The sequence below is a fragment of the Cervus elaphus genome, chromosome 22 (genome assembly GCF_910594005.1).
Source record: "Cervus elaphus chromosome 22, mCerEla1.1, whole genome shotgun sequence".
Classification (NCBI taxonomy): Eukaryota; Metazoa; Chordata; class Mammalia; order Artiodactyla; family Cervidae; genus Cervus; species Cervus elaphus.
The window spans coordinates 10,893,295-10,920,599 of record NC_057836.1 but is presented as its reverse complement, the minus strand read 5'-3'; the positions used below and the strand labels follow the sequence as shown (position 1 = coordinate 10,920,599).

Below are 27,305 nucleotides of genomic sequence, written 5' to 3'. Positions count from 1 at the left end.
TGTGTGACGTGAATGCTGTGAGCTGTGAGGAGACAGCACGTCGTCCCAGCTGCGTCCACTCAGGACAAAGCTACACTTGAGTCAATTCAGGTCGTTCTGAGTGTGGAGAACAGACGCCTCATCTTCGGGTCACACAGCGTTTTAAGTCTTGGTGCACCAAACACACAGCAGCTGCGCCCCGCCAGGCCCACGCCGCCTCCTGTCTGATGCTGCCGGATCCACCACGCCTCCTTCATCACCTGTCAGCCCCTCCAGAGGCCAGCTGACCCTGGACAGTTTCCGCTGGAGGGTGCCTCTCGGTGAGTTCGGTAAAAAGGAGCAGAGGAAGAGAGAGGGAGCTGCTGGTGGTCAAACACTGCCGGGCTATGGCTCCTGCATTCTAGGTCACTCAGTACACGTCGCAGCCCTTGTGTAATAAACTACAGCGACATCCACCTCCATGTTGTGTTTTAATAAATAGAGCAGATTCATGGAATAGACCTTAAAATCACATTTACAGACTACTTCCAGGTCCAAACACGTAGGCGAGAAGCTGCTGCTGCTGCTGGAAGGGATGAGGCCCACATGCACTGGAGGACTGAATCTACCACCCCACCGCCTGTAGGCTGGATGGTGGAGCCCAGGATAGCAGGAGGTGTGGGACATGCATGCACCCACACCTGGCCCTGCAACTGCGAGCTACAGAATGGTAGGAAGTTGTGCTACTTTGAGACAAACTAGAGGAAGGTTTCCTATTGTACTAACTGAGACTCCCATCATTACCATCAGTCGGAGAACGTTAGCTACAGAAGAGCATCCACTGAGAAATAAGGGCAGAGGACAGCAAAGAGGAAGCTATCAGGCCATCTCGTTTCTTCCAATGTCGGGAGCATCCACGTCACGCACCTCTTGCTGGTTTAGTCCAAAAACTTCCTGTTGGTATTTGCACCAAACAAGGCTCCCCGCACTTCAGGCATCATCTGTGAAGAGTGGAGAGCTTCTGTGAGGCAGTGCGGCCTGGCAAGGACCCATCTGAGCCTCAGCCACAGCCAACAGGCTGAACTGGAAGTCACAGGGCAAGGACATCCCAGCAGAGGCCGAGAGTGATGTTACAGTCACATCTGTGGGGTTCAGGCCACTGCTCAGTGGGGAAAAAGAGAAGTGACAGAAGTCACCACCATCCGGGGCTTCCATCGTGTTCTGACGTGGGCAGAAGAGGTGACGCGCTCTCAACAGACAGAGCACCCACCCTGTGCGGAGTAGAAAACTGCTAAGGCAGGTATGTGCCTCGGCATCCACAGAAGCAACTGGAAAGCCCCAAAGACCCACGCTCAGAACAGTGGCTGCCATCCGCATGTGGTCAATGCCACCTTGGAAATGGAATTTTCAGTGTACCTTCTTTTACAAATTTAGCCACATGTGCCTGGTGGTTAAGCAGACCACACCCCTGGAAAAGGCCCCACACACAACTTTCCTGACTGCTTTCTGCAAACGCGGCAACACTTTAAAGAGCCTGGTGCCCTGTGGCAATTCCTCTAAGAAGCAGCGACTTGTTTCCTGTCACTCCTACAGAGGTGTGGGGTTCTAGGGCCTTTGTTAAGCATCCGTAGTTAAGCATATCTTAAGCACCTCCTGATAAATCTCACATATAGTGAGATCCTAGACAGACAAAGCCCTTGTTCTAACCCCAAGCCCACCCTCATGTACATGGTATCATCTCAGCAAATGACACTGAATGCCAAAACCTCCATTCCTTTTAAGAAAATGTCCAAAAACATACAAAGAGCAACAAATCTCAAATACCAACCAACGACACGTTCTCCGCACCACCTCAAAGTAACCACAGGCCAACCGACTGAGGAGTGTCCCCACACTCACCTGCTGAGCTATGAGGTCCAGCCGACTTTCGAGTGTGTTAGACACCTTGATCTTGCGGTCCCCGTTATAGATCTCAACACCGCCGGCTCTACAAAGAACACAGGAAAGAACCATGTGTATAGATTTAAGGAAAACAGACACATGGTGCAGTTACCTTCTTCCTCTTGAGTAGAGGCCAATAAACATACATAGTCAACTTGAAACTGTAACTCATCCCAAGTGACTATGTGCCAATTTCCCTTTGTTAATTCCAACAACTTGCCCCTCCCTAACAGAAGAAAAAGGGGAATTTTGTCTCCATTTGCCAATCAACAGCCCTAGTCCTCATCTGATCCAGGCTCCAGTCAGCAGTCAGCAAACCCCTCAGGGGTGAAGTGTCTGTTTAATTCTGGAGTAGATGCTGTGACATCCAGGGTATGTACTGTCTGACTTTTCTAAGTGTCCAGACTCAAAGCACCGGGAACAGTGGCTCTGACTGGAACCTGCTATTTACCAGACCTCAAACTGCTCTCCGCCCACCACTAATTACCCATCAGCAGAGTGGCTTTGGATCCTGAGCCGTGGGTCAGCTCTGCATAGACGTTACCTCACTGCAGCTGCCAAGAGTTGGAAAGCTACAAGAGAACAATGCCCTGGCCTCCCTGTCCAGGAGCTCCTGTGGCCAACCCCACTGCACCCAGCATCAGTAGAAGCTCAGTCCACACCATGGAGTCCACCAGCCAGACATGGCTACTTTCCTGGCCAGAGGGAGCCATCCCCTTTCTCAGCATCTAGTCACATGTGGACCGAGCTTCAAGTTCTGGGTACAAAATCTGTTCTACTTCTTGGCAGGATGAACCATTAAAAAGCTGGTTCACAGAGGGAGACCAATAGGCGCTGACAGGAGGCACAAATGAGTGGGGTCACACCGCCCTCCAGCACACTGAGCCCAGAGGAAGATCCAGTATATGGCTATTCATGCAACCAGAGCCACTTGCATGTTAAAAGCAGAAACACTTCTTACATTTCCTCGGGCAGGTAGGCCTCCTGATCAATCTGGACATCAACATCTCTTTTGGTTGCTACTTTGTACACAGGGATTGCTTTTTGCACTGCAGCCTGGAAAAACAGAAAAACACAGAGGTTTCATCAAAAACTATGCAGGAACCACAGGAGATGTGGGTTCGATCCCTGGGTTGGGAAGATCCCCTGGAGGAGTAAACAGCAACCCATTCCAGTATTCATGCCAGGATAATTTCATGAACAGAAGAGCCTGATGGGCTACAGTCCATGGAGTCATAAAAAGTCAGACACGAATGAGCACTTGACCACATACACAGAACAGTTATCCTCAAAACCAACAATCTATACAAGCAAAGATATTCCTACTTATTTTTCCAAGTAAAAGAACACATGTATTGCTGGTGGTAATGTGAAATGGTGCAGTTGCTGTGGAAAATGGTACTACAGTTCCTCAAAGAATTAAACACAGAATTAGCACGAGATCCAGCCAGTCTACCTCTGGTTATCCATCCAAAGGAAATAAAAGAGACCATATGTGTGTCACACCCACGTTCACAGCAGCATTATGAACAGTCAAGTGGCAGAAACCACCCAGGTGTCTATAAACACAAATGAGTAAATAAAATGTGGTCCATATATTCAGCCTTAAAAAAGGAATTTCCAACTCTGGCTACACCATCAGTAAACCTTGAAGACAATATGGCAAGTGAAGTAAGCCCATCGCCAAAGGACAGGCTTTGTATGATTCCTCTTACACAGGCACTAGAGTAGCCGCGTGATACAGACAGGAGCAGGATGTGGCTGCCAGGGGCTCATGGAGATGCTGTTCAGTTTGGAAGAGGGAAAGTTCTGGAGAAGGATGGTGGAGAAGGACAGTTGTAGAAGAGCAAACGTACTTAAAGCACAGAACTGTATGCTTAAAACTGGTAACAATGGTAAATTTCATGCACTTTTTACCACATTTTAAAAAGGAGGGAGCTGGGGGAAGGGGTACAGGATAGATGGAAGAGGTTCTAACCTAACCAAAGGTAGCACCAGGTGTAGGTTCCAGCAAGACACGAATAACATCATGAAGGAACTTTAGTCTTTCTGATTCTATTACCAGTTGAATAGATGTACACATACACTGAACTCTTCCTACTCCTCAGATCTCACACAGTACCACCACGGAAAGCAAATGCCACTCTGGCGGCACCCAGCCCCAGCAGCTTCACAGTGACGCCCACCGAGGTGCACTGCCCCACATCTAGGTGGGTGGCCCAAGCCGGGCTCCAGGTCCCTGGCACAGCTCATTAGTTCACAGTGGAGATAAGAATGAACACTGTTCCCCACCTGGCAGTTTGCTTTCCTAGGAGACAAGTGACTTGGGGCAACCACAAACATATCATGTGTTAAAAATGTAGTCACTAAGGGACTAAGCTCTCTCAACCTTGCCTGACCACAAGCTACAGGGAAGAACGACCTAAACTGAATAGCTGGCACGTAATCAGAGCTGGGGGGGTTCTACAACCTAAGGATCCTTCTGTTGCCACCGTGTGCTTGCCATGGCCTTGATCCTCCCTGGGGCCAAGATCTCCTCCCTTAAGACAGGATACAGAGAAGCTCCTCAACACTGGCCTCTGGGAGTGATGCTGTGTTGTCACTTTGCTGGTACCTACTTTCCTCCTCCAGGTGTAGGACAGTATTAAATTAGCACTAAGCCCTGCTGCTCTGGGAGCATGCCAGTTCTAAGTGGTCTTGCCTATCCTCGGCTCCAATCTGGTAGGTACAGCTCTGAACTGAATTTTCAGATTATGGTATTACAAGATCTTCAGGAAGGGAGGAGGGTACTAACACAGCTAGCAGCGTGATTTCTTTGAGACAGTAAACCAGAGGCTTGGGTACACTGAAGTCAGCATCTCCAACAAGTTAAAACTCTTCCAATCTCCATGGGTGAGCTGTCATTTCATACCCAACACGTTGATCTTTAAAAAGAAAAAGGATTTTTTCAAACTTTACCTTCACCAGAGGGAAATCCTGTTTCCTGCAGCGAACAATCATCCGGGGCTCCAGCAACTGGTACAAACCCTATTAAAGAACAAACAGATGCAACAGCAAAAACTATAAAGCAACAGCGAACAGAATGTCTTTGTGATTATCTCAGCGTTGGGGGGAAAAGTCCTAAGTTTCCCCAAAGAGGGCCTACACAGCACAATAACATGGCAAGACTCTGGTGTCACAAACCAGATAAATATACCCAATGCTCTAGTGATGGGAACAAAATACAACTAGGTTGAGGACAAATACTGTTATTTAAACAGCTGAGCAGGAAATAAAATTTATACAGCCCATGGTCTAAACCTCAATACCTAAAACAAGCATTTCAGTGGTGAAGTAAAATTAGGAAGGTTTATCATTGGGGGTTACAGAGAACCAGTAAAAAGATATCAGTCTTATTCAACCTGCGAGACACCACCATCCTTCTAAGCATCTCCTCCTAGACAAGGCAAAGAGCCAAGATGAGAAGACGCAGGAGTTGTGTGTTCACAAATGACACAGGAGGGGCACAGCTGGCTTCTCTCACACTGTGTCAGTCCTGCAGGTGCACGCCATCTGTGGCACCTCTGACCTACAGACTTACCTGGAGGACTAGTCCATCCAGCAGCACTTGGTACCTGGTTGCATCTTTTACCACTTTGCTAAGTCTCTGTTTTGCTTCATTTAGTAGGTCCTACAAAGGGTGGAAAACAAAAGTTATCCAAGAACTGACATGAGGCTGGCCCCAGCTTGTGTCCAATCAGTTTTCACTTTATGGCTATGTTTTCACTCCACAAACAGTGTACAGTAAAGCAGATGCTGTGCTAAGGACACATACACAAAAGAAGCACTACCTCAGCTCTCAGGGAGCTCACGCTCTAACAGAAGAGCCCTACTGACTGACACAGAAATACATGATACAGACTGGAAAAGCAAGTTTCAACATTAAGACAGTCATTTAAGATGGTTCTAATTTTTATTTAGAAAAAAAAGTCTCTGAACAGAGGACAAAGTGTCATCAATGTTTACCTGTAAGAAGGCTGGACTATCAATGATTTCAATTTTATGTTAAGTTTGTATTTTCTAATCTGTAACGAACACTTGCTTCTTTAACAGAAACAGAAATCTCACATGGTTGTAAAGAACACACTGGAAATTACTCTGAAAGTGATAAGCATGTATGGGTTTACCTGCTAAAAGTGGAGCCAGGTAGAGAAATACCCCTCAGTTCCACTGCTGTCCACCCAACACTGTCAGGAACATTCCATCCCAGGAAGCTTTCCACTCATCTACTCTACTGAACACAATCTCTAGAATGATTGTGGGGGATTAAAAGAGGAGAGGGAAGGTACACGTTCACCTATAGACCAATCAGAATTTGGGAAGTGAGGGTGGAGAGAAGGAAGTGGTTCTGAGTGAGTCACCCTTGACCCCACCACTTTCCAGGAACCACTGCCAAGCACATTAAGCCTTCAGAATCTAGGAAGCTTATGGCACAAAGATTTACAGCATTTCTGTTATACGACATCTGGCTGAAACCTCAGCCCCTCCTCACCAAGAGCTCCCTCAATCAAGTTTCTTTATGCTAGAATTGACCCATCCACAGTGGTCAAGCAGGTAAGGGTGGGCAGGGGAGTTTGGAGACAGCCTTCCACTGTGAGAATCAAGTAAACCTCTAAAGAGCAGAGCAGCCGTTTATAAAAATAACCCACTATGAAAAATCTGGAAATGGGTAAATGAGTCTTAATACCGCCCACATCTACAATCAAGGGCACAGGAAGTTGGAAAAAACTGAACTCCAGCCAAGAAAGCTAAAACCTAACTGAAATAAATTGTATTATCCCCTATCTAGAGCATTCAGGCTGGTAAGGTTACCAGCCATCAATACTCCACTGATACTCTGATTCTAAACTCAACTTCTGGCTGTAGCTTGACGCCTCATAGAGAGAGGTGTAAGTTACTGCCTTTACCTCTCAGCCTACAGATCAGTAATTTATTTTTGAGAGTTGTCCACCTGAACCTGCCTCTAGGTTCCTGAAAATTTAGGACTATGCTCCTAGAAAGCAAGAAACTAAAACCTGATTATGATGACGACAACAGAATCATGTTTCCTTGGTCGTTCCAGGTGTGAGCAGTCAGCTGGCCGTCAGTCAGCACCGGAAAGCTCTACTTTCCAACAAATAGGAATTTTTAAAAGTTACTTGTGTTCTTTATCTCCCAACAACAGTAACAGTACAAGGTGTGAGGTTTAGGAAGTGACGGGAGAAAACTCAGTTACCTACTCTGCATGAGGCACTATACAGTCACTTTTCCTACATGAACCTTCAGGCGTATGCTTTCCCCATTCTATTAGAAATGAAGGGTTCAAAGAGGTTAAAAAATGTACCCACCAAACAGCAGACAGTGGTGAAATAGAAACTCATACCTCAGGGATTCCAAAGTTTGGGCTCTTACACTGGGAAGCATCAGGGAAGGCAGGGGGACAAGGTCAAGAGTAGGGAAGAATAACCAAAGGACGATGCACTGTGGGCAGCAGAGCTCGCCTGTTTGCTACCATGTCCTTCCATCTGTTGTCCCCATGCTTTTCTAGCCAACTGTTTGACAAATCCCCTGCCTTTCATAGTTTGATTCTACGAGCAAAGCTGGAAAAATAAATGTTTTAAAAGAGCAAAATGCACTGCAATATGGACATGTTGCCCTATCCCCATCATCTCATAGTTGGGGTTTGTTACTGCTAAACCGAAGAGTACCCAATGGCACAATGTTAGGCTTCAAAGGCCTGAGGAAACAAGTACTTTAGAACAATTTAATTAGAGAAACATTTCTTTTCACAAAATTCTCCTAATTAGCAAAACAAAAGCTCATGTTGTGTTGCATGTTACAGAATAACTACATTTGCTATCTATCAAAATGCTAACAGTTCAACAAAACAAGAAAAAAATAAAAGAGTTCTGTCCCTGGGCTTCTCCTTATTCTCCTCCCACATGACTGCCGTCCCCATGTGTCCTTAGCAATGTCTTATTTTCCTGTCTGTTAAGCTCGAGGTTTCTCAGGTTGTTGCCTGACACTGGAATTCTACATCCACAATGGTGATGAGCTCATCCACACACACAGACTGGGCTTGTGAGCAGTCTATATGCCAGCCCCAACCTCTCTCCCAAGCTCACCTGGTCTTCTGAAGCCATTCAAATGCCAAGATTCATCATATTGTCCACCTGCTATTCCTCCTGTATTTACCGTTGCCTAACCAGGCGCCTAACCTGGTAAGAAAACCTTAAGTCTTTTTTGACTCCTCAGTCACCAAGTCCTACAGACTGCAGTCTTTAAGAATCTGTGGACAAGGCCCTGGCCTTCTCTTAATGACCACTGCTGCCATCTGGTCTAGGCCTCTCTGCTTCTTGACCTTCAGATCAAAGTTAAGCCATAACCTCATTTTCTCTCCCTACATCACCAGTTCTCTTTCTCCAACACAAACCTAATCCTATTTCTCAGCATGCTCCTTAGACGCCCTGCAACAAGATTACTCTGGGCTGTTTATGCCTGATGAGAACAGCAACATCTCTGGAAAATGGGGCCTGGAGTTTGCATTTTAACAAGGCCCTCCATGAGATCTCCATGCCTATTAAAAGTTAAGAGAAAAGGTCAAAGGATACGTTCCACACTCTTGAGTAGGCATTCAAGTCTAACCAAACCCTGGTGTCTCTCCAGCCTCAGCTCCTATATTCCCTGCTCTTCTAGACAATTCCATTTCCTGTTCGTGTTGTCAATTCCTGGTTCTGGTTCATGCTGCTCTCTCCAGTTGCAAGCTATGACTGACTTAATTCTTCATGGTCACGCTCAAAAGGCTGTAGTGCAGATACAGTCTTTTGTTTCAACTCCTACAGGACTGAGCAACACAAAACCCTGCAGCCCACACAGCTGCCTCCCTCAAGGGAACCTAGCTCACTAGGAAATGAAAACAGGTAAGTGAAAACTGAAAGAACAAGTTGGTACTGAAAGCAGAAAGACATCTGGGTCTAAGAGTTGTAGAAGCAGATAAACTCTGGCTAGTGTGTGCTGCTGTGCTTGTGCTGTGCTTAGTCGTGTCCGACTCTGCGACTCCATGGACTGTAGCGCGCCAGGCTCCTGTGTCCATGGGGATTCTCCAGGCAAGAATACTGGAGGAGGTTGCCATGCCCTCCTCCAGGGGATCTTCCCAACCCAGGGATCGAATCCAGGTCTCCCACATTGCAGATGGATTCTTTTATTAGTCTGAGCCACCAGCGAAGCCCCTGGCTACTCTGGGGTCTATTAAGCATTAAGGGAGTTATTTTTTTCTTTACTGGAGTATAATTGTGTTTACAATGTTTTGTTAGTTTCTGCTATATGTTATAGGATTCTGCTAGTTTCTGCTGTTATGTTATACTATGAACTCACACTTGAGACACCCTGGCAGACATTTCCATCTGGAAGCTTCCTGACCCCTCAAACAGGTCCAAAGTGATCTGATTGTTGTTCTTAAGAGTCTGCTCTCCTGACTTCCTATTTCATTAATGGAACCACCCCTCTTCCAGGCAGCCAGGCCTGAAATTCAGGATTTTATATCAGCCTTAAAAGAGGCGGCAGAAGATCAATCCACAGCCAATGTCCAGTGTCCTCCTATAAAAGGCATCACCACTGACAACCCTCTCAGGCCTTGCTGCCATCACACTAGTCATGTGACAAGACCAGCATCTTAAGATATTTGTGTTTCTTTAGTCATCTAAGATGGTATGTCTTCTACTTAGTCAAGTTTTATATTTCCAGTTTTACAGCTTTTCCACATTGGGCCTATTCATTAACATTTATTCCTAACTAGTTACTGCTGGCATGTGGAAAACCTATCAATTTCTGTATATTCTCTATGTAGCCGGTCACCATCTTGAAGTAATCACTAGTTCTTAGTGTTTTTCGGGTGTTGTTATTTTTTTAGTATATAATCGTAGCATCAAAAACATAAGTTTCTTCCTTCCCAATATTTATCTAACTTTTCTCTCCATTTGTTAAGAAGTCTAGGGCCTCCGCGACAACACTATGAGTAACAGTGCATATAGAGGCATCCGTGATTGGTTTCTGAATTTTCCTTTTTTGGTCATGCAATGTGGTTTGCAGGTTCTTAGATCCGATAGGAGATTGAACCCATGTCCCCTGCAGTGGAAGTCTGGAGACCTAACCACTGGACCAACAGGGAATTCCTTGGTTCCTGAATCAATTCAAATTCCTTCAGGCTGGCTGACCTAAGTGTATGTTTCTGCCCTGTCCTTTGGATGACAATACTTTCCAGATGGTTCTGTGTCTAACCTCTTTCCTGTTAAATTTAGTGTACATACTTATGAACTTACATCATGAATCCTATATAGGATATTCTTCATAAAATAAAATGAAAACTTCAACACCGTTCTACTGAAAGCACTGAAAAGTTCCTCACATGCACTCAGGGGCCCTATGTTACTCCATTCAGGCTTTCCAGCCTCAAGTCCCCATCACCCTCAGACATTCTACGGTCCTCCATCATGAGTCATGTGACCCAGAAAAGTCTATATGTTGTCAGAGCAGTGAGTCCTTGAAAATGGGACACATATCTTTTTCATTTATTTATTTATTACAATATCTAGTGTAGTGATCTGCTAACCAAAGGTTTTCCCTCTAAAAATCATTAATCAAGTCCTTAATCCAATATGAACTAGTGAATTCTCAATAATAGACAAATAAACATTTTATAATACTATAACTAAAGGGACTAATTACTCACTGTGATAAGGTCATCTCTCGCTCTGAGGACTTTGAGCCTCGCTTGATTCATCAAATTGGACATCTGACTGCAATAGGCATGGAAAAGTATCATCACTAGAGCTTCAGAGAAAAAAATGTACAAGCTTCTCCAGATACACAAATACCTTTCTCTGTATGGACCCAAATAGAACTCCCTGAAATACATGCAGTGGTTTATACCCACCTATTCTCAAATATTACGAAATATTTCTTGAGTGCTTACCAAGTGGCAAGACTTTATCAGTTATTTCAACTGTATCTTTCAGTAATCCAGTGAGGCTTCCATGTTCCCAAGTGAGGAAAGGGAAGTTAAGCAATGTGACTGAGGTTAGATAAGCAGTGAGTGGTCCAGGTAAAACCAGAACCTGTATCTCCTGACCCCAGTGCACCTGCTGGACCCTCTTGGCCCAGTGATTTTCAAAGCTCACATTTTCTTCTGCTGCTCAATCTGCTTTTCTTTCTTCTCATAATATTCCATAATCTTCAGTCTTTGGGTCTGCACAAGACGACCTTTCTCAATGTTGAACTCTTCTTCTGCCTACCAAAACATTAATTATTATTATTTCATTATACAGATTTGACAATTTTATTTTAAGCTGCTGGTGACCAGGGTATTTGCTTAAATTCACTTTATTCTGTATCTAAAACTAAAAAGTGTTATGACTCATCTCCGAAGATTACTCTTCATTCCTTTTATTCAAAAGGAAAGATCAGTGATTTTTATCATAAATGAAGCCAAAGAGTAAAAATTTAATCAAGGATAATAGTACCTACAAACAAATTCACGAAGTATATAATCAGAAGATTCTGTATATGAAAAAGATATAGAATTTGGAGTTAGAAGATCTGAGTTACTATGTAAAAAATTTGGTCAAGTAATCTCAGTCTAAGTGTCTTCCCTTATAAAATAAAAAAATAAAAATAATATTCTATCCTTGTCGTTCAAAATCTAATAGTTCTTTTAAAATGATGAACTATATAAATTTGAGTTATTAGTTTTTTTTTTGTGTGTGTGTGTGTAATAAAGTTTTATTAAAGTATAAAGGAGATAGAGAAAGCTTCTGACATAGACATCAGAAGGGGGTAGAAAGAGTACCCCGAGTTATTAGTTTTTTTAGTGTTAATTATTGAGTAGTCACTTTTTACAAAGGCTATCTCAGTGTGTCAACTGTCTATGATTTTCAGGCAGTAAGAAATTATGACTTTGGAAGTTAGTTGCTCATTCAGATGTCCAATGCTTTGCACAGCTACTGGAACCTTCATGTTCTAAAATAAATGCCGAACAGCTTTTACCATACCTATCACAGGAAATAAGTACAGATGATGGTGTCATATGAGATAAGACTACTTTAAAATAAAAATGCATTTAGCAGCTGAAACATAAGCGCTATTATTTGTCCCAGAGAGAAATAAGGAAACTAGTTATACAAGAAACTGCAGCACTCAGATGGTCATCAAAATTATTAAACACGCAACAAGGATATAGCATATAGCACAGGGAAATATAGCCATTATTTGTACTACTGCAGAATAAATTAAAAGAACAATGAAAATTAAGTATTAGATGGTACATTCTGGCCTATTTTGATTATATCTAGAGAAAAGAAAAATTTTACATAACGCATAGACATACTGTGCAACTCAAAATTGCTCTGTTAAGCAATGTTATTCAGTACTAATTAGGAAAGGAAGACCATGTCAAACTCTGGTAACTTCTTTAACCTAGACAATGGAATCTCACCTTTGCATCAATTTCTTCTGCTTTCTCATTGGCTTCTTGTTCAATAAAAGCCATCATGTGCTTAATCTAGAAGAAGGAAAAGGTTCTTTTATTTTTGAATGACAAGAAAATATATCTTTTCTGATTCATTCAACAATCATTTACTGAAGTGTGTTTCCCTTCTCAGGTAATGTTGCAATGTTGTAACAAATCCAATATAGACTTTGAAAATGGTCCACATCCCAAAAAACACACAAACTCTTTAATAGAAAATAAATACAGTAATAAATATAGTTTATAAATGCTAAAAGACACTGGCCTCTGGAGGTAAACCCTGATTCAAACCTGCATTATCTGCCTTTATCACTCCTGCTGGATCCTCTGCAACTAGATCTGACTAGATCAGCACAGCCTAGAGCAAAACACTCATTTTAACCCCCATCAGAGAAGCCCGTTTACAGTCAACAGGAATACACCGTGCCTCTAGGAGTTCCGACAAGAGAAAGTCACCTGCTTCAGGACATTTAACTCCACCCCTAAGACAGAAAAATCTGCCGTTAAATTACACTTTTCTTCTTCCTGCTAAATCTACTCGGTTTTACCCTTCTGCAATCAAATTCCTTTGCAGATTTGCTGAAATAAATGACCATACTCCTCAGACAGGAAAAGCAACACGGACAAATACTTGAATACAGTGGGGGAAGGAATCTGGACACCCAGGGTTTCTACGTGTCTGGTCTGCGCTTGGTGCTCAGCCCCGGTCACTGCTGAGAATTACGGGTAGCGCAGGCGTCGCCCTGCTGGAGACCCCGCGGAGCATGTAGGGGTACAGGCCATGCATTTCTCCACTCTTACCGTTTTACAGAAACAAAAGATGCCTTTGGTTTTCACCACGGTTTTACCTTTATAAGGTATTTTTCCTGGGGAACCCTTAGCTCTCGCTCTATCCTAATCGGGGGAGGAGGGCCGGGGCCGGGGCGTGACCACTACTAGGCTGTGTGGAGGGCACCGCGTCCTTTTCCACAGCGACGCTCAGACGCCGCACCGGCTGATGCTCACGCCTGCACGGCTCCGTAAGCACCTGGGGAAGACGCCTTAACCTTCCTCACAGACGCTGTTCTTGCCGCCTTCTGTGATCAGCCGAAGATGCACTTAAAGGGAGACACTCCGCCCTTCTGAGCGCTGATTAGGTAACAAATAAAACAAAGACGTTTCCGAGCAGATGAAAATTTCCAAGGAAGAAACACCGAATTCCTCACATAACAAGACTCACAAGACGGTGAGTGAGCGTTAGTCAGGGTTTTCCTACAAACTTCAGAAAGAAGGGGCCGACTTCCCTAAAAACCGTGGCCTGATGACCCTTCCCCGAAGACCGGGCCTGGACGCTCAACGCCCGCCCACCCCGCGAACGACGAGGCGCCGAGCCAGCGCCGCGACCCCTGGGCCAGCCCCGACCCGAACAGCCCCGCGGCACGCCCACCGCCGACGCCCGGCAGCTGAGACCGGGCCCCAGGAACCGGGGAGGCCTGGCCGATGAGGCCGCCGCGGGGCTCCCGCAGGCCGGGGATGCGCCCGCCTGCCTCCTGGAGCCCAGCTTGACGCTCACCTGCTTCTGCACGTCGGCATCGCTGAGGGCCATGGCGGCAAGCGGCGTGCGACGGCGGACGATCGGCGGGAGCTCAAGCCTGACGCAGGAGACGGGCGAACGGGAGAAGAAAGCCGGCGGAGTTCCCCGCCCCCTCGGTTTTGTGAGCTCGGCTTCCGGTTCCTGCACAAGACGCCTGGCAGCCCAGCCAGTGGGGAGAGAGCAGCCCGGAAGTCCTGCCCCGCCCCCGTCGTCGACTCGTGACCGCTCACCGGCTTTTCCCAGTAGCCGGCTTGGGGGTCGGATAGACCTGTTCCCTGTCAGGCGTCTGACTTGGCTGAGTCTTGTAGACTATGGTCTTTAAAATCGTTTATTTCTGCCAGCCAGAATTTATTTTACTGTCTCGGCCCTAATGGAAGCAAAAGCGTCAATATTTTACTTATTAACAGGTTTTTAGAGGAGCTTTTTGGAGAAGGGAATGGCAGCCCACCTCAGTATGCTTGCCTGGAGAATTCCATGGACAGAGAAGCCTGGCGGGCTATACAGTTCGTGGGATCGCGAAGAGTCGGACACGACTGAGCGACTAATAGACACACACCCCCACAGAGGAGCTTTACATTTACAGAAAATTGAGCGCCCCTAAAAACTGGTTCCTGTAATAGTAGCCTTTTTGCCTTTCTGGGGTACCTTATATAATTCGTTAGCCAACGCTGATGTGTGGACAAAAGCCTACGGCTTAATCGATTTCCTTAGCTTCCCCTTGTTGCAGATATTCAGCCTCTTCACTGGTGCCAGACTAAATCTCAGACATAAAGTGATTAAAAAATATATATATATATTTATATATATATATATACATACATTTTTTTTGCATGAAGTAAAAAACTTTTTATTGCTTTGCCAGGAAAGGAGGGGCCACCGCAGGCTAACGCCCTCAAAACTATCTTGCCCTGGAGGGGGTAGTGAGTAGTCTTACAGTGTTCAAGAAGGGTGTGATCAGCCCGTGGACATTGTTCTGATTGGGTGAAGGCTGACATTATCAACCTTTTGGTTTCAACTGGTCTGGGGTCAGTGAGAAGTGGACATGAAACAAGACTGGTTCCAAATTGGGAAAGGAGTATGTCAAGGCTGCATATTGTCACCCTTCTTATTATTTAACTTACATGCAGAGTACATCACGCGAAATGCCAGCCTGAAAGAAGTATAAGCTGGAATCAAGATTGCCAGGAGAAATATCAATAACCTCAGATAGTGGTAAAGATTATCTGCCAATGCAGGAAATGCAAGACCAGGTCAGGATGAGATGGTCTTCACTCATTTGGATTGCAATCCCTCCTTTTTATTTTTGGCCACGCCATGCAGCATGCAGAGCTTCCCTAACCAGGATGGAACCCATGCTCCCTGTAGTGGAAGCATGAGGTTCTAACCACTGGACCTCCAGGGAAGTCCTCCTCCTGTTAAGTCCTCCTCTTGTTTATTTTTACAATGTTGTGCAAATACCTGGTGCTGAGGAGTGAGAATAGCAAACTAATACATGTCTTGGGACTTCCATGGTGGTTCAGTGACTAAGACTCTGCACTCCCAATGCAGGGGGCATGTGTTCAACCCCTAGTAAGGGAATGAGATCCCACATGCTGCAATTAAAAAAAAATCCTGAGTGCCACAACCAAGACGAATCAAATAAATATTAAAAAAAAAAAAACTAGTACGTGTCTAATCACGTATGAAATTAATGTCTGGGACAGATGTGGCACTATCCAGATAACTGCTTTTGTTTTTTGGAAAACAGTGTGCTGATTTTTATGATTATTTTCAGACATTAAAAATTACAGAAAAGTACAAAGAATAATTCAAATGTACATGTACCACCATCTAGTTGAGAATCAGCATTTGTCACATTTGCCTTAGGGCTTCTCTTTTAAAATAAAAGATACAGATAAACTTAACATTCCCTTTTGTGCAGCTCCCCCCCTCCCCATAAGAACCAGGTAAATAAAGTTCACAGAGTGAAGCAGAAGTGAAAGTTACTAGGAGTAACACACCAAGATTAACTAGTTGGTGGTTTTCCAAATTCAATTTCCTCCCATATTAGCTTAGGTCTTGTGAAGAAGTTTCATTATAACAGCTTTTCAGACAAATTCCAAAAATCCCATTCCCAGATAAGCCTATTTATTTATGTGCTGTCTTGTCTGATTCTTTGTGGTCCTATGGACTGTAGCCTGCCAGGCTCCTCTGCCCATGGCATTTCACAGGCAAGAATACTGGAGTGGGTTGTCATTTCCTCCTCCAGGGGATCTTCCGGACCCAGGGGTTGAACCCACGTCTCTTTTGTCTCCTGCATTGGCAGGTGCAGGTTCTTTATCTTATGGCTTCACCCAAATTGCTGACCTAAATTCCTTTCAGGTTAGTCACTTAGAGACGGTTTATATGCTCCTTGTCCAACCTGCTCCCAAGCTAAGGCCTCAGTCTGTGGTTTATTTGTAAGCTGAGTCACCAAAATAGACAAGACTTCAGTTTGTCTGCTGGGGAGGACACACAGAGAGAGAAACTAAGGTCATCTGTCTTTGAATGTTGAGGAATTAATTTTAAAAAGAAAAAAATGATGGCAGAAAGTAGTGAAAGTCTAACATAGGTGCTTACATTTTTGTGCCCCTTCCAACCAGTCATCCGCATGGCACAAAGTAATGACCTCTAATTTCTCCCCAGTTTATAACCTCCTGTGGCTCCCATGTGCTCTTGGGGAGCTGCCTGAACCGGCCCTGCCTCCTCACTGATCTCATCACTCCTCTTCCCCTTCTCATCAGTTCAAAGCTTTACTGGTTTGTTCTCAAGCTTTTCACCTGAGAAAATCTTTTCCTGCACTTGCCCCTTGGCTTGTTTATCAGTCTTCAGGTCTCAAAACATCCCCTTCTTAGAGAGAGCTTTCCATCGATGCCCTCTCACCTTACTTTTCTACTCCTGTCCCTTGTTTACTTCAGGATATGCCACAATTATAAGCTCCCCCCCCCCTTTTAATTTCTGTTTTTATCTGGTTTTTCAACGAAAGTGTCAGCTTCACAACAGAGACGATGTCATGGTTTTTCCCGGCATCCAGCACACGGCCTGATAGTAGCAGGCATTCAGTAAACAACTGATGAATGAGAATAAATAAAGTGAGTATAATTAGAGTTTAGATTTTATAATCACATCAGGCTGCAGTCTAGGACTCTGTGTCACTTAAGATCTGTTAGGAAAAAAAACCCCAAAACCTCTGAAAATCATGAACTGCTTGTGATTAATTTCTGTAAAAGGATGACATTATTTTACCACTGTTTGCTGAAAAGACTATCCCTTCCCCCATTGGTCTCTGTTGCAAAGCAATAAAGGACCATTCTGACCCTTCGATTCAATTCCATGGGCCTCTATGCTATCTTTATGTACATTCAAAAACTTTTTAGAAAAGGGGTGAAAACAAACCCTAAAGCTGAAAACAGTCCAAAATTTACCTAACCATATATCAAATTGGCAAACTACTACACAGAATTATTTTACATGACTTTTTTTAACTTACATAGAATGAACTGCATATGATTTCGGACACAGGAGCAGTAAGTAGCAGCGAACAGGAGCTGGAAACAAAGTCTTAGTTTCCTGGACAGGGAGTCCTAACCACTGGACCACAGGGGACAGCAGTTAGGTCTAGAGTCTAGTCCCTCTCTAACTAGTTAAGAATGAATTCGGGCGAGGAAGAATGTAAAAAGAAAAAGTTTATTGAAAAGAAAAGTACACAGGGAAAGGCACACAGGGGAACTCAGACAGAGAGAGAGTAACATGTCTTTGGTTCAGTTTAAATCCTTTATAAGGTGGCAGTTTTCCCGGTCTTTGTCTTCCCTCAGGCCAATCATCTCGTTTGTCCCCTCTCAGGTTGATTTGTCTCAGGACCCTCCCTGGGGTTCGCAGGCACACCTCGGTCAAGACAGATCTCAAAGTGAAGTCTTCTGAGAGGAGCAAGACTCATTATGGCCTAGAATTATCCCTTGACTTTTGACCCCAAGGAGCCTTTCTGGGCATGTATCAAGTGTATCACTTGTCCCCAAAAACAGCGGGGCAGAGATCTCTTAATCCTTTACTCAAAGAGGGTTTTGCCCTTCTTTGTCCTTGCCATATTATTACCCTAACTATTGCTATGACTGTTGTTACTTCCATTTTGGGGGGCAAAGAGGACGCTGATTGTGAATCCCTCTGGTGGAGCCCACCTATCTCTCATCTCAGGGAAGGCAAACAGGAGACTAGTTTTAAGCAGGTAATCTGAAGCCCACGTCTTCCTGCCTCATGAAATGCAAATAGGAGGCCAGTTGTAAATGTCAGACCTGGAGCCCATCTATCTCCTACCTCACATAGACTTATGAAGTACAATTAGATGAGTCCTGACACCTGTGTGACCACCATACTATGAAGACTATTTTCATCACCCTAGTGAGAGCTCTTTTCTAGTCAATCCCACACTCTGAGGCAACAGTGCTGATTTCTATAACCATTGATTAATTTTGCCTATTCCTGAAATTCATCTAAATGGTATCACAAAGCATGTGTACATTTTTAAGTCTTGCTTCTTCGACTCAATATAACCATTTTCAGATTAATCCATATTGTAACATATATCAGCGGTCCCTTTTATTGCTGAGTAATTTCCGTACAATTCAAACAGTCAACTTTTTAAAAATTAAGACTAAGAGACCGTTAAAAGATTTAACAACCAAGCGCAATGCATGATCCTGGTTTAAAACAAAAACCGTGGATGAAGCTGGAGCCCATTATACAGAGTGAAGTAAGCCAGAAAGATAAAGAACATTACAGCATACTAACACATATATATGGAATTTAGAAAGGTGATAACGATAACCCTATATGCAAAACAGAAAAAGAGACACAGAAATACAGAACAGACTTTTGAACTCTGTGGGAGAATGTGAGGGTGGGATATTTCAAAAGAACAGCATGTATACTATCTATGGTGAAACAGATCACCAGCCCAGGTGGGATGCATGAGACAAGTGCTCCGGCCTGGTGCACTGGGAAGACCCAGAGGAATCGGGTGGAGAGGGAGGTGGGAGGGGGGATCAGGATTGGGAATACATGTAAATCCATGGCTGATTCATATCAATGTATGACAAAACCCACTGGAAAAAAAAAATAATTAAAAAAAAAACAAAAACAAAAACCGTAAGAGCCATTACGTGGACATTGGGGAAAGTCTAACATGGCCCAATTAACAGACACTATTAAGGAATGATTGATATTTTTCTTAGCTAAGTCTCTTCTAGGCAAATTTATCCGATTTCACTGCCAAGGCACCACCCGAGTCCTCAATCACGGCGGCCCAAAGCCTCCTAGGGCACTAACTCCAACCCTCTTTGGATTTCGCCACTCACCCTCTTATCAGTTCAGGTTTTCATCACTTCTTTTTTCACAGCTTTATTGAGATATATACTTCACATACATTTCATCTTTTTGAAGTCTGTAGACTGAATACAATTAAATGGCTTCCGGAGTATCCAGAGCTGCTCAACCACCAGCACAATCAACCGGAAGACATCTTCATCACCCCAGAAAGAAACCCCTGACCCCACCAGCAGAAGCACTGCCCAAAGGCCTTCTTCTACCCTTCGGCCCTCCTCCGGGCCGCGTCAGGCGCGCAGACACCGTGGCTCCCTTACTTAGACTTCCTCGCGGCGCTACGCCGCCCCCACCGCCCCGCACCCTCAAGACCCAGATCCTCAGTGCTGCTGCGCCGGCGCTCCCAGGACCCGACGCTCCATCAGCCAGCTCGCCTACACACACGCTGCGCCTGCAGCTGCTCCCGCAGGCTTTGCCAGCCTCCGCACCCACGACTGTGGGCCCATCCCAGTCCGCTCCCTTCTCAGCAGCCCGCGGCCGCCGCCACCGGCGGAACCATAGAGCTGCTCTCCAAGTGGAGAGGCCAGGAGAGGGTGGTCCTTCCGGGTTACGTCTGCGAGAAGAGGCCTCCCCCAAACCTCTGTAGTCCAGACTTCCGCTCCGGAGGGCGGACCCGCCCCCTTGCGGCGCGCCCGCGCCCCGCCCAGACGCCGGCGGTGACGGAAGCACGCCGGGGTGACCTCACCCGCCAACATGGCGGCGGCGGTAGATTAGGGCAGCGGGTCGGAGCCGCCGCCGCCGCCGCCAGAATCGCGGGTTCGTGTGTGGAGCACCTGCCGCCGCCTCTTTCACCTCTTCGGGTTGCAGGGGCCTGAGCCAGGTGAGGGGCATAGGGCCGCGGGCAGGCCGCGCCGGGTCCTCTCCCTGCGCCGCCGGAGGCGTCCGAAGGCCGACGCGGGAGACGAAGAAGTGAGAAGCTGAGGGCGCGAGGCCAACCCGCTGCCCTGGAGACTTGCCTGGGCGAGGGTGGGCCTCGGGCGAGGGGTGCGCCTCGGGCGAGGGGTGCGTGCGCGGGGCTCGAGTACTGGCTCCCCGCCCGCCAGCCGGTCGCGGCTTCTCCCTGAGGTTCTCGGTCCCTCTCCCGGCGGCTCCGACGCCGCTGTCATTTGCTGTTACTATTATGTCACATGTTCAGTTTTCCCACCCGTGGAGACACCTAAGTGGTCTCTCCCTTTGGTCTTTCTCCCACCATCTCAGGGCGTCCCTGAGTGTTTTTCCTTCGTGCTCGAACTTTCCAGGCCGAGGCTTGCCCGCATGTCCTGGGCCCTGGCCGCCGCCCTGCGGAGCTTGCCCGCTGCCCGCACGAGCGCTGTTCCTCGCGGGGCCAGCTCGCTGTCTCTGCAAGTTTTGAGCGAAACACGGTTCCCTCCCTCCTTCCTTTTTTTTTAAATTTACGACTTGGAGCAAAACAAGTCCTGCGAAACTGTCAGGGCGATTTCCCCGGGAGGTTTGGTCCAAACCAGAATGCTGGTCTATGCCCTGACTTGTTGTGTGACCTTGGATGAGTTGCCACACCCTTCTAGTACCTTCTTTTTTTTTTTTGTCTTCAGTCACCCAGAAAATTAAGCAAGTGTTTGTGTTGATAGTGAACTGTTGATAGCTCACATACGCAGCTGGATAAACTTAAACACCGTAAATTGCAAATATTTAAACCACTGTGAAATCTGCTTCACTTGATAATAGACCGTTAGGGACTTTGAAATCTTTTTACTCTGATTGGTCAGGTACCATTCTCAGTTTTGTTTTTTTTTTTTTTCTCTTTCCCAAATGTTGAATTTACTTATGCCGTCCTATATCCCCGTAGCTCAGTTCCGTTGAAGGATACATGTGGTCGAGTCCAACCCGTTTTGTAGAGAAAAGGTGCTGGTTAGCACATCAGTTACTCAATATTTACTCCATATCTTATTCGGCTAAGCTTTTAGAACAGGTGATTTGCAACAATAATGAGTATTGTTTTAGGAATATGTTTCTTTCCTGAAACATTTTAGACATACAAAACAAGTTTTAACTGTGGTCCTGCCGTCCTGCTTTTTTATCGTGGTTTTTCAAACTTTGACGCATATCTTATTCCACATGAGTGGTCACCAAGAGTTCTTAATTAATATGTATTAACAGAGTTGAAGGGAGGGGGCTATTTTTAGAGTAGCTGATTTTTTTTTTTTTTTTAAACAGCGTTATTGAGGTACCATCAAGCCGTTCACGTGTATAATCACGGACTGTAGAACTATCACTGCAGTTTTCAACAGCCGCAAAAGAAACACTGTACCCGGTAGCAGTCATTCTTTATCCCCACACTCTCCTACCCAGGCAGATCTGTTTTACGTTCTGTCTCTGTAGATCTGCCAATTCTGGATATTTCATAGGAACAGAATTATACAATATGTGGGATTTTGTGGCTGGCTTTTTTTTTTTTAATTTCCATGTCATAGCAGGTATTGGCAATTTATTCCTTTTTATGGCCACATAATATTGCACAAATTCATCAGTTAATGGGCAATGATTTCCACAGTTGGACTGTTACATACTGCTGCTGTGACCATTCATGTGAACTTTTTTGCCAGGAGAGTGTTTTCTTCTCTCTGTCATACTAAGGAGTGGAGCAGAGAAGCTGACAGTTATGTCTCCCTTTTCTGCCCGTTATCTGCACACATGGGAAGCCTGATTACTTACTGTGAAAGTCAGACTACATGTTTGTGGGGAGAGTGAGAGGGAGGCGTTCCTCTGTAAGCACACTATCTTCACGTGCCAGCTGATGAGTGGAGACCTTTGTGGATGGTTCTTAACACAGGACTGAACTGGCGTCTTCAGTCAGGTGTGTTTCAGTTGGAGAGTGATAATGTACACTAAAATAATTTAGTGTCTGCTGAATTTTAAAATGAAATGCTTAGTTGAGTTTCTCAGTTGGACCCAGTGAAATTTCCGCGGTTTCACAATATTTATTAGGATTATGTAACTTTTCTTTGGGAGAAAGTTCTAGAATTCTGTAAGAACTAATAAAGTATGGATTGAAAAGATGAAGTTGAAAAGAAAAATGAAGTTATTGGAGTTCATGTTCATTTCTGGAGCTTTAAAAACAAGTCTTCACTCAAATCACCAATGGGACTGGAGTCTGGGAATCAGAAACTCTGTTAATGTTTAAAACTCCAGAGTTTTCATTTGTAACTGAATTATCTGTGGACTTTCACATTTCTTTTTATAAAACTGGGATTATAGATCTACTCAACTCCATATGGGAGTATTGAACAATATAATAAGGTTACCATTTTATTTTGGTGAGAGGAAATGGTCTTAAAAACAAAGCTTCCTAAAATAATGTAAATACATTATGTTAAATTGTAATGTGTTTGTGTTAACGGTTCTGTGGGGCTAAGAAATACAATATAGGTGTGATATTCTAAGTCAGTATTTCTGAGGTTGGTGTTAGAAGTTTGTCTGTAATAGCAGCCAAGGTGGTGATGATGAGACAAGGTTGGGAAACAACTGCAAGACACTTATGTTGCTGAAGATTTGCTTTTCATAAGATTTTAAAGCAGAATCTAATGGTTGCTGTAGGCGTTCTGGCTACCCTTCATACACTATACCCAATTCCTACACTGCTGTCCTGGCATTTGCACTGGTCTTCATAGTAGAAATCCAGTTTTAGGAAGAGCAAACTGTTTATTGTGAGATTGTGGGTTTGACATTGTTAATGAAGGATCACCTATGTATAAACACAGGATTAAGTTACCCTGAGCTTCCTCAGGCCATCCATCTGGCTGACAGCTACCTGTAACTTGAGAGAGAAACTAACTAAAGGTGTAAGGCTGGGCAAAACGCAGCTGTATTCAATAGCTTGTTAGAATTGTGCAGAAAAACAGGAGTTTTTATGTTGAAGATCATTCTTGGTTTAATCATTTCTTGACACCAAGAATACTTACACCTAATTTGAATTAGGTGTTCTAGATGGAATGTAAAGAGTAAAAGTGGCTGTGTCTTTCTCATTATTGGAAAGAAGCTTGTGCTGTCTCAGACAGGAACATCCTCTGGTCGATGAGGTAGTAGTGGGCTGGACCTGAGCGTGGTCCCCTGCCTCCAGGAAAACTGTAGCTGGTGGGCTCAGAGCATGTTTACTTTTCCTTTAACCTGTTCCCCTCCCTCCCCACCACCACCCCATTCTCAAAGTTGACAAAATTACTTCTTTCGGTACTCTGGGTGTCTGATATTTGGGACATTGCCTTGTTTTTCTACTGATTCTTCCCATTGTCATTAGTCGGAGTATTTTCACTTCTGTGTCCTCTCACCCCGAACGCTGCCAGGCTTGCAGGAGGTATGTGTTGGAAGGGTGCAGGCCTGTGAGGTTGGAACGGAGGAGAGTGCTCTCCGCCAGGTGGTTGTGCTGTCAACGAGCTGTTCTGATTTTCAGCAGATAAATTGTCTACTTCTGTCTCTCCATCAATTAAGTTGAGACTGCTACTTTTTCCTTCTGGTGTGGAGGATTTCTGTGACAGTACTTCAGCAGTGGAGGTCTTGTGCAAGGGGAATTTGTGGTATGTGTTAGAAATGCAGGAGCCCTTGGTTCAGCATGCTGACTTTAGTCTGCATAGAGAGTAGCAGAGGGAGTGGGTGCCCTGTTCCCAGAGCACCCAGCGGTGAGGCTGTGCAGTGTACACTCGGCACATTCTCAGTGCCTTTGAGAGCACCCAGCAGCAGGGCTGTGGAGTGTACACTTGGCATATTCTCAGTGCCTTTGAGAAATTGTAACTGAGTAGAAATTCACTGGACATAAAGTAGCATGTCTTTTTAATTGAAGTTGATGTGCAATATTATATGTTACAGTTATACAGCATAGTGATTCTCTGGTTTTAAAGGTTATACTCCATTTACAGCTATTATAAAAATTGGCTATATTCCCGGTGTTGTAGACACATAGTAGTGTTTCTGAGGTCTGCCTGCCCCATCACCTGAACGAGCTGCTCCACTGCTCCGAAACTGGCAGCTTAGGCAGAGTTAGAGGAGCTGGATGGATGTTTTAACCTGTGGGTGTGCTGTGTTTATGACTAGGATGTCAGAGACACATGTGAAGCTTAAAGACTATATGCTAAACTGAAATGACTTAAATGTGTGCGAGCATCTTCTCCCGTAGTGTGAATCATGAAGAATGATTGAGTGTAATAGAATCTTTCATCAACCGTGTGGATGTATGGATACTGACATGTATACTATAGCTGAGGACTTCATTGTGAGTAGGATGGTGAATTTGGAAGGTGGAGAATTATGAAATTATGAGAATTATGAAATCATGATGGCATTTGTCGTTCAGTCGCCAAGTCATGTCCAACTCTTTGGTCGGATTTATGGCAAAAGATGGCATTTATGGTTAGGCAGTTGGGATTTCTAAGGAAATTTGAAGAGCACTAGATGAAAAATCCTAGATGCTTTGTCTGTAGCATCTGGGTTGGTGTGTAATTAAAAGTGTCTTCAGAGATATGTGTTTCTGATAAATACAAGGAATTTTTTTAAGAATTAATTTTATTGTAGTATAGTTTATTTACAATGTTGTGTTAATTTCTTTCTCTTTTCTTCCCACACCATGTGGCTTGTGGGATCTAGTTCCCCAACCAGGGATTGAACCTGGGCCAGGGCAGTGAAATCACCAAATCCTAACTACTGGACCACCAGGGAATTCCCAATGTTGTGGAATTTCTGTTGTTGTTCAGTAGCTAAGTCAGTCCAACTCTTTTCGACCTTATGGACTGCAGCACACCAGGCTCCTGTCCTTCACTATCTCCTGGAGTTAGCTCAAATTCATGTCCATTGAATAGGTGATGCTATCTAACTATCTCATCCTCCTTCTCCCCCTTCTCCTTTTGCCTTCAATCTTTCCCAGCACTGGGGCCTTTTCCAGTGAGTCGGCTCTTTTCATCAAGTGGCCAAAGTATTGGAGCTTCAGCATCAGTCCTTCCAGTGAATATTCAGGGTCGATTTCCTTTAGAATTGACTGCTTTGTTCTCCTTGCTATCCAAGGGATTCTCAAGAGTCTTCTGCAGCACCACAGTTCAAAAGCATCCATTCTTAAGCAGTCAGCCTTCTTTATGGTCCTTCTTTCACATCCATACATGACTACTGGAAAAACCATAGCTTTGACTAGGTGGACCTTTGTGGGCAAAGTGATGCCTCTGCTTTTTAATATGCTGTCTAGGTTTATTATAGCTTTCCTTCCAAGGAGCAAGTGTTTTTTAATTTCATGGCTGCAGTTGCCGTCCGAAGTAATTTTGGAGCCCCAGAAAATAAAATCTGTTGCTGTTTCCGCTTTTCCCCCTTCCATTTGCCATGAAGTGATGGGACCAAATGCCATGATCTTAGTTTTTTGAGTGTTGAGTTTTAAGGCAGCTTTTTCACTCTCCTTTTTCATCCCCATCAAGAGGCTTTAGTTCCTCTTCACTTTGTGCTATTTGAGTGGTATTTGCATATCTGAGGTTGTTGATAGTTCTCCCAGCAATCTTGATTTCAGCTTGTGATTCATCCAGCATGGCATTTCACATGATGTACTCTGCATAGAAGTTAAATAAGCAGGGTGACAATATACAGCCTTGTTGTACTCTTTCCCAACTGAACCAGTCAGTTGTTCTATGTGGTAATTTCTGCTGTACATCAAAGTGATTATTATACATACATACACATTCTTTTTCATATTCTTTTCCATTATGATTTATCACAGGGAATTGTATCTACGTCCTCGTGCTGTACAGTAGGACCTTGTTGTTTATCCATTATAGTATAGTTTGCATCTGCAAATCCTAAAGTCCCAATCCATCCTACCCCTCCCTCCACCCCCTCAGGAACCACAAGCCTGTTCTCTGTGTCTGCCAGTCTGTTTCTCTTTTGTAGATGAGTTCATTTGTGTCATATTTTAGGTTCCACGTATAAGTCATGTCATAGAGTATTAGTCTTTCTCTTTCTGAATTATTTCGCTTTGTGTAATAATCTCTAGGTGTGTCTATGTTGCTGCAAATGGCATTATTTCATTCTTTTTTATGGCTGAGTAATATTCCAGTCCATGCATATGCGTGTGTGTGTGTGTGTGTGTGAGTAAACACCACGTCACCTTTATCCATTCCTCTGTCAGTGGACATTTAGGTTGCTTCCATGGCTTGGCTGTTGTAAATAGTGCTGTACTGGGGTGTCTGGATAAATACAAGAAATTTGATTATAATAAATTCTAGAACATTCATTTTTTTAAAAAATTAAAGCATTCAGAAGATAAGTACTTCTTTGTTCTTCTTAACAAAAATTTCTGAGGCTTTTCAAAGGTTAAGTTTTGTTATTGATTTCCTCAGTTCTCCTCCTCTCTTTTGGAACTTAGTAATTTATTCCTTGCTCTCTTTTTATTTCTCATCGGCTCTCACTGAATATAAGCATGCTTAAGTCTCTTTCATTGTGACCAAATTGAAGAATTGTCAGACCCTTTGTCTCTGTTCTCAGACTCCATTCTCCCCTTGAAACCAGACTTTTATGTTCATTCTTTTTAATCTCTTTATATAGTCACTCTTTTATTCTGTGTATTTCAAATTCTCCATACTTTCTTCATTGTTTATTCATTTATCTTAGTTTGTTTAGTACAGATCTTAAATTTTGTCAACATTCCCTGTCTCTTTTTCCTATTATTGGTTATCTGAATGTTTTTCTTTTATCAGATATTTCTTAAAATCTTAAAACAGTCTGTAGCATTGCTTTAAGTAGAAAACAATTATTTGGAAACCTTAATAAAACACTTTGGTTTGCAATGACTATTAAGATACATGTGGTGGAGTCGCTCAGTCGTGTCCCACTCTTTGCGACCCCATGGACTGTAGCCCACCAGGCTCCTGCGTCCATGGGATTTTCCAGGCAAGAGTACTGGAGTGGGCTGCCATTTCCTTC

At 44.3% G+C, this 27,305-nt stretch overlaps 3 protein-coding genes across 5 annotated transcripts in view; 2 read left to right on the top strand and 1 right to left on the bottom strand.

Annotated features, from left to right (window-relative positions):
- Positions 1-430: 430 nt before the first annotated feature.
- On the bottom strand, positions 431-14,147 carry ATP6V1E1 (ATPase H+ transporting V1 subunit E1). The gene is made up of 9 exons (XM_043882641.1): positions 13,992-14,147; positions 12,407-12,472; positions 11,094-11,203; positions 10,646-10,712; positions 5,480-5,569; positions 4,858-4,926; positions 2,861-2,955; positions 1,858-1,945; positions 431-959 (listed from the first exon to the last, which is right to left on the bottom strand). The coding sequence occupies exons 1-9, from the start codon at positions 14,022-14,024 to the stop codon at positions 897-899; spliced, it is 681 nt and encodes a 226-aa protein (XP_043738576.1). The 5' UTR covers positions 14,025-14,147; the 3' UTR covers positions 431-896.
- Positions 14,023-20,221, top strand: LOC122679925. The gene is made up of 2 exons (XM_043880787.1): positions 14,023-14,289; positions 19,583-20,221. Exons 1-2 carry the CDS (start codon positions 14,023-14,025, stop codon positions 20,219-20,221), a joined length of 906 nt encoding a protein of 301 aa, XP_043736722.1.
- Positions 20,072-27,305, top strand: part of BCL2L13 (BCL2 like 13) — a 49,728-nt gene continuing 42,494 nt past the window's right edge. The window contains exon 1 of one of the 3 annotated variants that reach the window (XM_043882640.1): positions 20,072-20,226. The gene's annotated coding sequence lies outside the window, so the exon portion shown is untranslated. Of the gene's footprint in view, positions 20,316-27,305 lie in introns of all 3 variants that reach the window. The other 2 variants (XM_043882637.1, XM_043882638.1) reach the window with 2 other exon arrangements.